Source organism: Calypte anna, chromosome 1 (assembly GCF_003957555.1).
Source record: "Calypte anna isolate BGI_N300 chromosome 1, bCalAnn1_v1.p, whole genome shotgun sequence".
In the NCBI taxonomy this organism is placed as follows: domain Eukaryota; kingdom Metazoa; phylum Chordata; class Aves; order Apodiformes; family Trochilidae; genus Calypte; species Calypte anna.
The window spans coordinates 13,495,210-13,510,316 of record NC_044244.1 but is presented as its reverse complement, the minus strand read 5'-3'; the positions used below and the strand labels follow the sequence as shown (position 1 = coordinate 13,510,316).

The window sequence follows — 15,107 nt, the reverse complement described above, 5'->3', positions numbered from 1 at the left end:
TTTCTAAGTGTAATTTTGGTGTTTTCTTTTGGAATACAATAGGTTATGAAATATTCTATTTAAAGTTTCCCAACCTTCAAAGTATGTCTGTGTTAGCTCAGAAAATGTGTTGAAAATGGTTTTGTTCTTTTCAAGGGGGAAAAGGTTTGTTGCAATGAAAGTTGTAAAAAGTGCCCAGCATTATACAGAAACAGCCTTGGATGAAATAAAGTTGCTCAAATGTGTAAGTACTACTCATGCAATACAGTGCTCAATACTAATAATAGCAGTAATAATGAACTAAAAAAAATGTAACAGGCTATTGCTGTTTAATTTTTAATTTTTTTTTTTCAATAGATGACTTCCTACATGTTACCATGATTTTTTAGGTTCTAGAGTATTGTTTAACTTTATGTGGAAAGCTAAGTAATTAGTATTTTAAAGTGCATTTTTTCCTAAGAGGTCAGTGTTTACATTTGTTGTTTAGGTTCGTGAAAGTGACCCAAATGATCCCAACAAGGATATGGTTGTACAGCTAATTGATGACTTCAAAATTTCTGGAATGAATGGAATTCGTATCCTTTTGAAAACATGGCATCTTCATGAAAAATTATGTGCTGAGATAAATAAGCATTTAGTTCTGGCCTTTTTTCTAGTTCTTTGTACTTTAAATTTGAAAAGTAGGGACACAAAAGTATATGTAGGTGGAAGGAGTAGTCCAGTGTGTATTGTACTTACTAGAGTAAAAGTAGCTTAGCTTAGGAAAAAAAAAAAACCAAAACCAAAAAAACCACACACAAAAAAAGACTAGAACTGCAGTTATACTAAAAGATTTGTAATAACTGAGGCTTACAGAAAATACAGTTTTGGTCTAGACTAGTAAAGAGAGTGTCAGTGTCATGAAGAAACTGGTTTGTGTTTTCTTGTGGGAATTGTGAGGTCATGCAGAGTCTTTTGTTTATGTGACCCTCTTTTGGCCAGGTGTCAACCTCTTTTTGTGGCAAAAGTTTTAAAGCTTTAGCTACAAATGCTTCCATTAAAAAAAAAATTAATAAAGGACGAAGAAGAATATGACAATAGTATTCTTAGTGAAAATTTTGGGTCTATGAATATATTTGATTTTAGAGTTGAGCTAAATTGAGTTATCCTTGCTAATTATATTAGATATTTTAGCAGCTTATTATATTACTCTTCTTTTATTTACTGCTACAGCTGGTATTTATGTGTATGCTTGTTGTGTCTCGGAGCCTAATAACAGACCTAATTGTTTGTGGTGTTCTACTGCCAGACAAAGAGGCAGTTCCTGCTCTAGAGAGCTTAACACCAAGTTAATTTTGGAGATGCTTTCAGTCTTCAGCAGATCTTCACCAACTCTCATGCTCCAGCAGGGGTGTCTAGGAGGTGACTCAGTAAATGTGAATGCCCACTAGACAACATCCTTTCAAGGAGAAGTGTACATGAAGTTTTCATCCCATCCATCTGTCTCTTGACATTAACTGTTAAAGCCTTTGGGTCTCTGGTAAGTGAGTGAGTGTGGGACAAGTATTCTCACTTACAGAATGGAGTCTTAACTGCTTTCCCTTTGTCCCATTTTGGTTTGTTTCCTAGTTGCTTCAGTGCTCTGCAGGCACTGCAGAAAGCTGCTTAAATATAAGTGAAGCTACTACAGTTTGTTTTTTTCCTAGGTTGTGTAATCAAATTTAAATGAATTAAAATGAACTGTAGAGTTGCCAGTAGTTATTTCAACCTGAATGTAAACTGTGTTCAAGGAAATTTCTTGACAAAGTAAGTCAAGACCCTGGTTAGAATCATAGAATCATAGAATTGGCTGGGTTGGAAGGGACCTCAGAGATCATCGAGTGCAACCCTTTTACCACCGTTGCGGTTGCTAGACTATGGCACTGAGTGCCACATCCAGTCTCTTTTAAATAAGATTTCTTGGTTAGGATTTCTTAGTGTTGCTCTTATGAAACAAAAAATAGATTTTAATTTATGAGCTGAGGTGCTTATTAAGAAGTATCTAATAGATATCTCAATTTTCTGTGTTCACAAAAAATGCAGTACTTCAGGTCTTCTACTGCCAGCAGTACAACTGAAGAATCTTTAGAATTATTTTTAGAAATCAGAAGTGTTGCCTTACTGTTTTCATTGTAAAACAGTAACATGAAATAGGGAATAAGAAAATCTATGCATAGCTATACATAGAAATGACTGCTATCTGCTTAACAGCAGTTTTCTAATATCCTTCTTAGCAATAATCTAAGATTCATGTGTATGTATACTTCTGTATTAAAGGTGAGAGCCATTTCTGTGAAGAGTTAATTTCATCAGTGACAATACTTCGAAAGCATATCCAAACTATCTTTTTGAAATATAGCACTTAGCAAAGCCAAAAGAGGACATATTCTAGTGAAAAACGAGAATTCAGAAAGCTTTGTTTTATCAGGTTAAAACTGGATAGCTGGTACTGGTTTATTCTGTTTTCACTTTTATCTTCACATTGAAAATTCTGGCAGTATAGAAGTTGCTTTATTGTGCAGGGCAAATGTTTCTGCCTTACTGAGAAGTACATTTTTCAGAAAGGTACAGTAAACAAGATGGGCTGATACTGGACTCAAATTTAAAGTACAAGTGGAAGTCTGTCAAAGTCTTAGGCTCTAGTGAAAATATGATACCAGGTATCTCATGCTTTGAGTTTTCTTATGAACAGATTGTGCATCTGGAGTTGCATTGGGCAGTCATTGGTTGCATTGATTGTTTGAGCAACTTCTTTTTACCTTCTTCAGGAAAAATCTTAGGTGCATGTTCTTTTGGGAGGGAGCAGGTAGCTGTTTTTAATGTTTTGCTGCTATAAAAATGCCTTACTAGTGCTATGTTAGCATTACTGAGTTGAACAGGTTGAGAAAAACACAGTAAATTGAGAGTTTTTCCATTCTTTGCTGTTTCCAGCTTAATTTGGGCAAGTCACTAAATATCTGTTCCTTGACTGTAAATTAAAACAACATATGCTTCATTGAGGCTTGATTATTGGTTATGGGATACATTTAAAAGTCCAAGCAAGAGAGAAGAGAGGTGGGTGAGTCTTTGGGTGGGTAACATCACAAAATGTTGTGGAGCTTCCAGGCAAGTAAACTTGTCAAGAACCATGTGGCTCAGAGCTGGGAATGTGCAGAGCCATTGGCCTGCACTGGGTGTCTGAAATCAGTCGTCTTTTTCCTAGAAGCTGTAGCAAGGGGTTTACATAGGGGTTTTAATAATGTGTGTTATGCTGCACTAGAGTGGTAATATTTATTTACTTGTATATGTTAAAAAGATTGCCATTATGATCTTTAAAAGAAATAATAGATTTTCCAAAATTGGCACTTTGGTGTTTTCAGTGTAGCTTATTATGTCTGCTACACTGGATATTTATTAGAATTTGTTTATTTGAGTGTAGCAGGTTTTATAAATAAAGGATTCAGATAATCACACCATAAGAGGAATCTTTAGAGAGACAAGTGAAAAAATAATAAATAGTTATGGTAGGATCTTAGTCAAGAAAGACATTTTAGATACTTAAGCTGATTAATGTTGTTTGCTTTCACTTTTACTGCTCTGCTCTATTTCCTCCTGTTAGACTTTTCCCCACCTTCTTGGAAGAGCCTTCTGGGTGGGATTCATGTTTGGTTTTGCTAGAGGACTTTTTGGACATCTTTATCTGTCAGGATGTTGGTGCTGTAGGAAAAGCTATTCATTTCCCTTCACCCCTTTCTCTTTTGGTTACTGGCAAGGTTTAGCACTTCTGTAAGTGCAAGGAATAGCATGAGTGTGCATCAGAGTCTGCAGCAGCAATGGTCTGAAGGGCTGTGGGTGGCTGTCCTCAATTTCATTTCTGCATGCAGTAGTATCTTGCCTTTCTGAAACCCTGTGTTGCAGTTTCACTGTGTGGGCTAAGTTAATAAGCCCTGCAGAGCTAATGTGCTCTGCTCATCCTTTCTGATGGCTGTGCTCTTTACTAGTGACTTCTGTTCATTGGATGCTTCTGTGGTAAATTGACTGAGACTGTTTCCACTTCTGAACGGAACAGATTTTCATAATATTCTATGTAAACTTGGGGGTTTTTTTTGTGTGTGAGAGGGTGGTGAGACACTGGCACAGGTTGCCCAGTGAAGTTGTGGAAGTGTTCAAGGTCAGATTCAAGTGGACTTTGAGCAGCCACATCTAGTGTGAGGTGTCCCTGGCCATGCAGGGAGTTGGAGCTAGTTGATCTTTCAGGTCCCTTCCAACCCAAACCATTCTATGATTCTATTATATGGTTGGGAAAAGACTATTCACTGTCTCCTCTAACACATAGAATCATAGAAAGTTAGGGGTTGGAAGGGACTTGAAAGATCATCTAATCCAACCCCCCCTGACAGAGCAGGGTCATCTACAAGTCACATAGGAATGTGTCCAGGTGGGCTTTGAATGTCTCCAGGGAAGGAGACTCCACAACCTCCCTGGGCAGCCTGTTCCAGTGCCCTGTCACCCTTACAGTGAAAAATTCTTCCTAATATTTATATGGAACCACCCATTTATTTCTATGTATATCTGTTTCTCAATAGAAACATAACCTACCCAGGTATATTAAATATAGCATGTCTAATTTAGGAAGCCTCTGAACTGTAAATCACTAAGTTCCTGTGTCCTATTTTTTCATAATACTCTTCCCTGATCATCTTCTATTGGCCTGTTGGTGACCAGTACTAGATTCTGTGTGACACAGGAATGGTATTTTTTTCAGATTGCTTCTGAGGTCTTCATTTTCTTAGTTCCTGAGTTCTTTGGTGATTGCTCTAATTATTTGCTGTTAAAACTGTAAGTGGTAAGAGATACATTCTCTTACTACTTTGGTCTTTGTTGTCAAGTGATTCTTAATATAGGGTAATCAACAAGATGTTCAATACGGTTAATTTTCTAAAATTTTTATCCTCTGGTTAATTTTCTAAAATTTTTATCCTCTAAAGAGGGTGATGATTGCTTTAGCCAGAATAAAACAAGCATTTGTATTGAGCTCACTGACAAGTTTATTTGGAAATTATCCTTAATTAACCTTCAGATGTCTGTATGGTCTTCGAAGTACTTGGACATCATCTCCTAAAGTGGATAATCAAGTCCAATTATCAAGGCCTTCCAATCCGTTGTGTAAAAAGCATAATTCGACAGGTAAGCTTTGTTGATATTTCAATTAGGTTTTCCCACCATTTTGAAGGTTAGAATGATGATATTTCTATTGAACTCTTACTAATAAATATCTAAAATAATTATACTGGTAATCCCAGGGGGAAAGTTTTGCTAGAGCATCTTTCTGGATAGCCTACATTCCTCCATGTTCAGTATTTATTTTTGTATTGTTTTGGGTTTTTTTAAATTGAGTTTTCCCACTGATAAGGGAGTTTCCTGAGCTGATTTAGAAAATAAAAAGTTGAAGCAATGAGTATTTTTCATAAATGTAAGGATATTCATATTCGCTTGCAGGTTTGGCTGACACATGTTTCTCAATAAGTTCTTCTGGAAAATAAAGCATCAGAACAGTGGGAAAAGTATTATATAGCTGAACAAGAATTTGTATCTCTGAATAATAGGCTCTAAAGGAAAAACATGTTCTTTTATCAGTGATTGCATTTATCAACATTACCTCTATTTTATTAATAAGTGATCTGTAAAGTAGTTAAAAGTTAGTTTTTAATTATGTTTGTATGTTAACTGGTGAGTATCGACCTATCAACTCTTTAATCAGAATTAGTTAAATGACTGATTGATGCCATTGTTAGTACACAGGTGTAATTTTACATCCATTAATTTCTATACAACTAGGTGGCTCAGGTACTAGAAATAAGGAACAGTAGTGTTGCAGTGCCCCAGCCAGACTGAGCTGCCTGCTAAGAAATAAGAATGTGTGTAATTATGTTACACATGCATATAAATATCCTCTGTTCTCATGAAACATTATCATTTTTTTGTTTGGAATGTTTGCTCTTTGGTTGCACCTTGTCCTGGAGTTTGGACAAAACCTGAGAAATTATGATGTAATTCCTTGATAGATGGGGTTTAATGGCAAAGCCAGGTTTTAGGAGCTTGGTGCTGCAGTTCACTCTTAACTCAGAAACACTGCTTGTTGGCAGGAGAGCCTATAAGCCAGGCCACTGAATGGATCTGTGCTGAAAACAATCCCTTTCTAGAGGGAAGTTGAGAACTTCTTAACCCAGCTTCACAGCATCTTTGCTCTTGTAACCTAGGAGAAATTGAGCTTAAATGTTTGAGTCTTTGCTGTGGAGTTGGTCAGGGTCAGAGGGGAGACCAACAAGGGTGACATCATGGTATGAATCTGCTGCAGGCTGCCAATGTCAGAATTAGCTAAGAAAGTTTTTAAGGGGGACTTCTGAACACCTTGATGTCTGCTCTGGTGGGACACATACAGTAGAGGTGATTTCTAGAGTACATTGAGGACAGTTTCCCAGCATGGGGTAAGCTGAATCTCAGCCAGGAGACAGGTTGGAGATGCTGCTTGCTGCACTTGCTGAGAATAAAGAAGATGAAAATCTTAAGATTGATGGCAGACTTGTCACAAGGGTTCCAGGTAGACAAGCTGAACATGAGTCAGTGGTGGGCTCCTGTGATGACAAAAGATAACCATGTAGTAGGCCACATTAGCAAGAGCATAGGCAAAAGAGAAAGAGCTCTCTTTTAGCACTTCAGGACTATCTCTAGTTTTGGTTCCTAAGTGCTAGACATTGGCTTACTGAAGAGAGTCTGCTGGAAGGCCACCAAGAGAATGAGGGAGTTGTAGCTGATGTTGGATGAGAGGGAGAGTTTTTGGGAGAACTTGTGCTCAGAAAAGGCTGGTCAAGTGGGAGACTTTTGATGTCTTCAGCATGGGTATAAAGAATGGAGCCAGACTTCTTCTATTGATACACAGCAAAAGGACAAGAAGCAAAGTACACAAGTTAGAAAAGGAAATTTTGGTAGTGAGAGTGATCAGGAACTGGAACAGTTACTTAAAAAGAGGGAAAGGCTGTCTTTTTGATGTGGGAGATTCCAAATACACTTTCACATTAATTCCACTTCTACAGGTCTCAGAGGAACAGGTATTTTTTCTTCTAAATGTTTATGACTTTCAGTGTACTCTAGAATCTTTTTCTCTTGGCCTCAGAATTGCAGGCATTCAGTGGTAATTTTTAAGATGGGGGAGGAAAAAGACTATTATAATCTGTCTTTATGTTGCTGTTGCTGATGATGCCTTCTCTAAAATTTGAAGTCGCTTAACCCCACTGACCTACCTTTCCAGATAGATCAATCTTTCTTTAATGTTTCTTACTTTGAAACATACTGTATGTTCTTTCAGTTGCTTTGGCAAGTAGTCAAGCATATTTTGGGTCTGCAGGGAAAAAAAAAGCAGATTATCAAGAACACAACAGATTTTAGGTGTAGCATTGGCACTAATGTTCAGACCTGCTTGAGTGAATATACAGTTTTTATATAAGCATATAAAGAAAGCTTTTCAGAGAGGTTGCTGTTCTAGTCTAGCTCCGGAGCTGGGGAAAGCAGAGCCATGCAACTGAGGTGTTTCTAGAATACATTAGCTTGAGTGTAAATATCATATGCATGCTACTGCTGCTTCTCTCTTACCTGAGCTACCTTGTGTGCTAGTACCAGTTGTGACACTAGCTCATAGCTGGGTGGTTAACTTGTGTCTTTGTGTTCTCTTACTGTTATTTAGAGCCAACACATTTTGCTCTGAAAGTTAGCCATAGCTAGTTATGTCTTAAAGGATCCTGAGAGCAAGGAGTGTAGCGGGAGGAGCCATTCTTGTTCCTGAAGCTCGACGAGCTGCTGGTCTCTTCCAGGACTCCAGCCACCACACAGCACTTCCAGGGTAGAAGTGTAGCGGGAAGAGCCTTTCTTGCTCCAGAGGCTCAACGAGCTGCTGGCCTCTCCATGCCTCACACCAGAGTGAGCTGAGCGGTCTTCTGTGGGTGTGTGTCCCACCTTTATTGGCCCCCTGGTCTTGCTCATGCCCAATAGGGGCCTGTCCTAATCAGGCACAGGTGGACTCACACCCACTCTTTGGCAACTCAAGGCACCTGGTTTATCTTGTTTCTCTACAAAGGAGCTTGCTAATTTATTTATAAAGTACCTGGGATGACAGGATGTTCTGGGACCTGGAGTTCATGAGTCTGGAGGTCTGTTTCTTGCTGTAAAACATTCTCTAAAACACGAGAGGTATCTTTTAGGTGGGGTCAGTTAGATTTCTGTTTATTTTTTTCTTGCTTGCTGATATCTTCTACAATATTTATGTAGGTTATCATAGCAATAGCCTGGTTTATGCTGTTACATTGTTTTGTACTGAAGAATTTTAATAATTGACATCCACAGTTGATCATGCCTAGGTCTTACCTAAAATACCTTTAAAATCACACAAGCTATTGTATTCTAGTTCTGGTAAGAACGTGAGAGAATTTTTCATTGTGTAAAAATTCTGTTCTAATTTTTGTCCCAGAACGCATTTTTAAGACTTTGGATATGCAAGTTTAATATAAGCCAGCAGAATTTAGCTTGCAGAGAGTATGAAAGACAAGTAAAAAAATCCATGTGCCAAATGCAGATAGACAAATTCTTATGGCTTAGTCAGATAAAAAGATGAGTTACTATTGGAATTCTAAGGAAAACTATAGTTAGCATTTCATCTCAACAACACATTTTGTAATTTTTTTTTCATCAGTTGTATGATGGTTGTTCACAAACTGCATTTGTAGTATGTGGTTCTTGCAGTGGGTTTGGTTTTTTTTTTTTTTAATAACTATCTTTCAAAAAATGAACCAGTGAGTATCAACCTTTCTGACTGAACAGCTAAATCCCAGCTAAACAGCTTCAAAGGAAGATGCATCAAGAATTTTATACATGTGCAGATCAACTAAAGAGCACTTGGGATATTGAAGTCTGAGAGCAGGTTGCTGTCATCAGGGCTGTTTAGCCAGCTGGAATCTTACACATGAAAGTCTTGATACCTGGGTTTATGAACTAATTATGATCCTGTCAGGCTACATATGGACTACAGGCAATCAGTTGAACATCTCTGTGCTACTAATAATAGCTTGGTCTGAGTAATTAAAATAAACCTTTAAAAAATCCTTCTGCACTTAGGTACTTCAAGGTCTAGATTATCTACACAGCAAGTGCAAGATCATTCATACAGATATAAAGCCAGAAAACATTTTGATGTGTGTGGATGATGCCTATGTTCGTAGAATGGCTGCTGAAGCTACTGAGTGGCAGAAGGCTGGTGCTCCCCCTCCCTCTGGCTCAGCAGGTATGATAGTAAACTTAAATGATAGGTACTAAAATTCCATCAGTGAATTAGAGCTAATCATATTTTATTTAAAGAAAATTAACATTTAAAATAATTGCCCGTGTAAAATGCATGTCTAGTTAATTTTTAATCGTGCTCTGGAAACTATCAGGAAAATGCTTTCCTTTAGTTTTGCAAGTTCAAGTTTTCAGGGTCCCCAGATAACAGAAAAATACTTATTGATATAAACTTACTCTTCTCCCAACCCACAAGCTTTTAATGGCTGAGTTTTAGACACACTGGAGCCTCACACCTCTAGCATTGACAATAATTAACAATCTTGTCTAGATTATTTGCCTAGTTCTGTTACAAGTTCATCAGTGTCCTTGTGAAATTATCAGCATTCTCATCAGCTATAACTGTTTTCAGAATGCAATGAAAATGCTTAGAGTCCATAGTTTTCCAGCCTTGAAAATGGCATTTATTGTACCTAACTGAATTTGTGACAAGCCCTGCTCCCTAGCACTGGATGTGAAATGTGTCCTGTTGAACTTTCCAGAGGGTTTAGGTGGGAACTGTACGGTATGTTTAGGTCAGAGAAACCAAGGTAAAGAAGTTCACAGTGGTCAGTGAAAGCAAACAAGGATGAAATGTGGCTTTCCTCGTGATCTTTAATACCATGATTACTATTGTTTGCCAGTCCAGCATATTGGCTGAAAGCAGCAGAGAAATAATAACATTTAAATACCTTGTTAATATTGTCAGAAAATATATTACAGAGTAAAATCTCTGAGGTAAAGTAAAAAACCTGGTGTATCAGGAACAAATATTATTGTCAGAATCCATAAATATTTCACAGTATTATGTATGTTGAGATGCTAAAGCCTTTAGCTCATGCATTGCGTTGAATTTTACATAATGTGTAATCACATAGCTAAAGGCTGTGTGTTATTTGTGTGGGAATTCACTTGATTTTGTTCACGCAGTCTTTATATTGCTTCATGACATTAAAATAAGCCTTATTTTAAGGAATATATTGATGGAGTTCTTATCACACTTTGTTCTTAGCAAATTGTAGTTAAATCTATGACTTTTCACACAGGAGTTGAAGATGTGTTTCCTTTACAGCATTTCAAGCCTAGGTTCTGCATAATTTCCCTTTTTAGAGTGGAGATGGTTGAAAATCTTGCCCTCTCAGGGGCATGCAAGTTTTTTTCACTGAACTTAGCAGCAGGAGCTGAACCTGTAGAAGAACTCTGAAGTCCCAACTGTCTCAGTTTTTTATTTTGCATTTAATTGCCATATGCCTGTATGACTGAAGAAGTTCATGAGAGGTTCTCTTCCCTTGTTCAGTTCCTCTTTCTTGCTTCTGCTTTACCTCTGTCTCCCACATTTGGTTATTTTTATTGGTTTTGATTCTTTGGGAGGAGCTGTGGGGCATATACTGTTGTTCTGTTCATTTTTACATTTAGTACTGTAATCTCATCCATCCCAGTCATTGATGGTGTCCTGAAGAAATGCTTAGGACAAGGTCCATGCTGGAGATGCTGTTTCTGCAGTGGGGTGCTTCTTACTGTAGGCACTTACCACGTCTCTAGTCTATCAATCAACCTACCTTGTTTCAGAAAAAAAGAAACATAAATATTCATGTTGAGTGCGACAAAATAGTCTTCTTTGGTGATAGTCCTTGAACTGTTCAAAATCTATCTCTCCCTGCTTAGTCACCTGACAATATACATTTTGCCTCTGACAACCCTACAGTCATGTAATATTTTCTGTCTTCTCTTTGCTTTCTGACTTCTTATAATTTCTTCATCAACCAAAACAGAGTGAACAGAAATTAATCCTAGCTCCTTCCAATTCCACATGCTCTAATGCAGACATCAAATTATTTCAGGCAGCAGGTACTTGTAAAGAGTAAAAAACGTGATTAAAAAAAAATTAAAATCACTGCTTGTATATACTTAAGAATACTTTTACATAATTCCTGATACTTTCTGTTTTTATAGAGTTGTTATTTTTTAATATGCATTTAAATTCTTTCTAATTTTATTTTGTAGTGAGTACAGCTCCACAACAAAAGCCTGTAAGTATTGTTACATAATTCAAACTCTCTCATTTTCTGTGTTTCTTTAAGTAATAATAGGTGTTATGCTGTTGGTAATCTTTGCCCTTTTTAAAAGCTTCCTTTAAGTAAAGCTTTTATCTTTCAAGGAACTATTTTTAATGTCTTTGACCTTACCAGTTTTAACCATGGTATTTCTCTGATGGAAATACTCATAGACTTATTCTATAGCTATGTCACATACAGTTAAGCGTTGCCATTTTCATCTCTCAAAGAATAATCCGTTCCATTCAAATTCTGACAAAGATGAGTACATGCACTAAATACTATGTTTTGCAGATAGCTTAAGGACTTCAAGGCCTTATCCATCATGACTTTAAATAAGAGGGGGTTTTGTGGTTTTATGGTTTGAAAGACCTTTTTGCCATATGCATTTAGCATATAACCACTGAAAATACAGCTGTTCAGAAATATCGAAGGTCAAACCTGCTTTCTGTATCTCTGTGTACAGAACCTATGTAATTTCACTGAGTGAAAATTGACAGGATTGTAAATTCACTGTCTCATTTTAATTGCCCTATAGCTTCTTTTGAAAATAATTGGATTTACAGATAAACCTTTGAGGAAATAATATTTCCCTTTGTTTCTTGTGCTTTGTTTTTGAATTATATGAGGATTTCTTATTGTGATATCTAAATGATGAATGAAAACTGGATAGATCTAATTTATCCAGATACTAAAAATACAAAGCAGAATTCAATTAAAATGCAAGAAACTGTTTCACTTCTAGTTCAGATGTGTTAATTTTTTTGTTGTTCTTGTACCTTAGCTTTTCAATCCTTATGTTATATGAAATGTGATACTTTTTGTAATGGCCATCTGTTGTTGTGATTCATACGTTTTAGGCTAGAAGTGAATAATGAAAATGCTTTCCTTTAACGCAGAAATAGCTTAACAAAGGAGAATTTATTTAAAATTCTTTACCATTTTCAATCTTTGGCTTTGTTATATCATTTTTCTCAGCATACTTTTGCTGGCCATTTCCTATGTTGTACACAGAAAGAAATAATATATAAAATTCATATGTGAATCACTAGATATGATAGCATATATTCCACATGCAGTATCATTTCTTGATATAGATTGAAGTTTAAGATTATTGTGTTAGTTCAGATGATAAGATCATATTAATTTTACTGTGGCAGATGTACAGTGCTCTTATATCTAATAATTACCATGTAAAATAATACCATGTAATAATAATAATAATCTAATAATCTAATAATCTAATAATCTAATAATTACCATGTAAAAATACGTTTGACTATTTAAGATTTTGATAGGTTTTTTTGCTTTGTATAACCCCGTGTCTTTTGTGATTTGAAGTCAAGTGAAGCAACATATTCATTATATGAATTGCCACACAATATTTTAAAATAAAAACTGATAATGCTGCAAGAGAATTTGGTGTGAGATGCCTTAGGAGTAGTTGTTTAAGGGTTTTTTATTTGTTTGTTTTCTTTTGTTTGTATTAATATTTCAGGTTGGAAAAATATCAAAAAACAAAAAGAAAAAACTGAAGAAAAAACAGAAGAGACAAGCTGAATTGTTAGAAAAACGCCTTCAGGAAATAGAAGAACTAGAGCGAGAAGCTGAAAGGAAAAAAATAGAAGAAAATGTAACCTCAGCTGTACCATCAAATGAACAAGAAGATGAGTACCACCCAGAGGTGAAACTAAAAACAGCTGATATAGAAGAGGTAGTAGATGAAGAACCTGGAAATGATGATGGTCAGTATTGCCTGCTTTTTATTAACCCTGAGTTTACTGTTCCAGGGGGGAAGTAGTTGCAGAATTGCATCTGATGCAATGAACGAAGTCTCCAGACTTTCTCATATCATTAGCTTTCATTTATTTTCTCTTGTATGTAAAATTGAAACTGCAAAATCCTGAAAGTGAAAGGAAAGCCTGACCTACTATAAAGTGAATAAAAACATTAGTATCAGTCTAGCTATCAAATCCCACAAAAAAGCAGATAGAAAATTCAACAGGACAGTCAGTTGCCAAACCATATTAAGTGGCATAACCAGGTATGTTGGTGAGATTGAGGGAAAATAAGATGAATTTGTGTTGTGCATTAATAGTAGTCACAGTCACCCTTACTTTCCCTTTTTATTGTTATAATGTTTGTTGTAATAATATATTCAGGTCATAATAATGGCAGTTTCTTCACTAAAATTTTTGAATGTCGTGTTAAAATTTTTGTTTGGTGCCAGTGATTTGGAGAATACTTGTTATGGTACAACTCTATTCTGGCTTCTGGTTTTCTTGTCAGTTCTCTCCAATTCTGATAAAAATGTAACTACTGACACTGTCTTTTGGGTTGATTTAGTTTTATTCTGCTCTTACTGCAAGTTTTCTCACTTCTGTGATGATTCCTCATTTAACACAGATGTGAGTTACAGATATGTAAAGCTTCTTGCTTTCAAGACCTCAGATTGCTTCCATTTGTAACATTCGTCTTTTCTGAATTGCTCCCTCCTGAACCACTATTCAATGTTTATTTTTTCCAACAGCATTAATAGTTCATTCTTCCACCTTTAATTAGGATTTTTAAAATCTTTGCATATTTCAGTGATACTCATTGTTTCCTTATGTGATATGTCAGAAGTTGTTACGGAATAGTTAAAAATTCTGAATGCCTAATTTCAAATGGTGTATTGATGTATGATCTAATGTGTTCCTCATTGAAATTTTTCAGGTGAAGCAGAAGATCAGGATGAAAAAGAAGACACAGAGAAAGAAAACACTGAAAAGGATGACGATGTTGAGCAGGAACTTGTCAACACTGACCCTACAGACCCTAAATGGATAGAATCCCCCAAAACAAATGGCCATATTGTGAACGGCCCATTCCTGTTGGAACAACAGATTGAAGATGAAGATGAGGAAGAGGAAGAATGTCCAAATCCAGAGGAGTATAATCTTGATGAGCCAAATGCAAAAAGTGATTACTCTTATAGCAGCTCCTATGAACAGTTTAATGGTGAATTGCCAAATGGACGTCATAAAATTCCTGAGTCACAGTTCTCTGAATTTTCAGCTTCAGTGTTTTCTGGGGCTCTAGAATCTGTAGCTTGTGGTTCTGCTGTTTCTGAAGGATCAACTGTAACTGAAAGAGAGGAGAGCAGCCCATCTCACGACAGGAGCAGAACAGTTTCAGCTTCAAGCACTGGGGATTTGCCAAAAAGTAAGTATTCCTTTTAGTGGCATGAGCCATGATTGGAGAGGTAGGTGTCTTGCTTAAAATGAGCAGTGGGGTTTTATTAGAATTCAGTGACAGGTGTGAGTAGGTTAAACTTTTTATTTGCTTTAGATGTTTTGGTGAAAATTCAGTACCAAGCCTTATAAGTAGGTTGTCAGACATTTCTTTCAGTAACACAAAAGGATCTTTCAGTAACAGACAAGAACTCTTATCACACAGTTTTACTGGCTTTGTTTGAAGACTGGGTCTGTCAGTTTTCAATGACACTGACTTTCCTCGCCATCCATCTGGGGAATATTAAATGTTTTTGGTTTGTACATTGGTTCCAAACCTACTGGTGTCCTGGCCTGTTTTTTGCTTGAGTCTGAAGAATCCTCACTGAAAAAGTGGTACCTGTGTGCTGGCCTCTGCAGTCAGAAAAACCTATGCACTCTGCTTCCAAATGCTCTCTCCTAGGCACCCACCAGACTCAGGGAGAGAGGTGTGACATAA

General features: G+C 36.6%; 1 protein-coding gene across 6 annotated transcripts in view; it reads left to right on the top strand.

Moving 5' to 3' along the window:
* The window catches only part of SRPK2 (SRSF protein kinase 2), a 139,785-nt gene that overhangs the window by 100,596 nt on the left and 24,082 nt on the right, over window positions 1-15,107 (top strand). For all 6 annotated transcript variants that reach the window (XM_030456130.1, XM_030456122.1, XM_030456107.1 and 3 more), the window contains 7 exons: window positions 136-223; window positions 467-554; window positions 5,057-5,163; window positions 9,142-9,307; window positions 11,347-11,372; window positions 12,895-13,141; window positions 14,112-14,600. In XM_030456130.1, coding sequence (XP_030311990.1) covers window positions 136-223; window positions 467-554; window positions 5,057-5,163; window positions 9,142-9,307; window positions 11,347-11,372; window positions 12,895-13,141; window positions 14,112-14,600 — 1,211 coding nt within the window. The remainder of the gene's footprint in view (window positions 1-135; window positions 224-466; window positions 555-5,056; window positions 5,164-9,141; window positions 9,308-11,346; window positions 11,373-12,894; window positions 13,142-14,111; window positions 14,601-15,107) is intronic.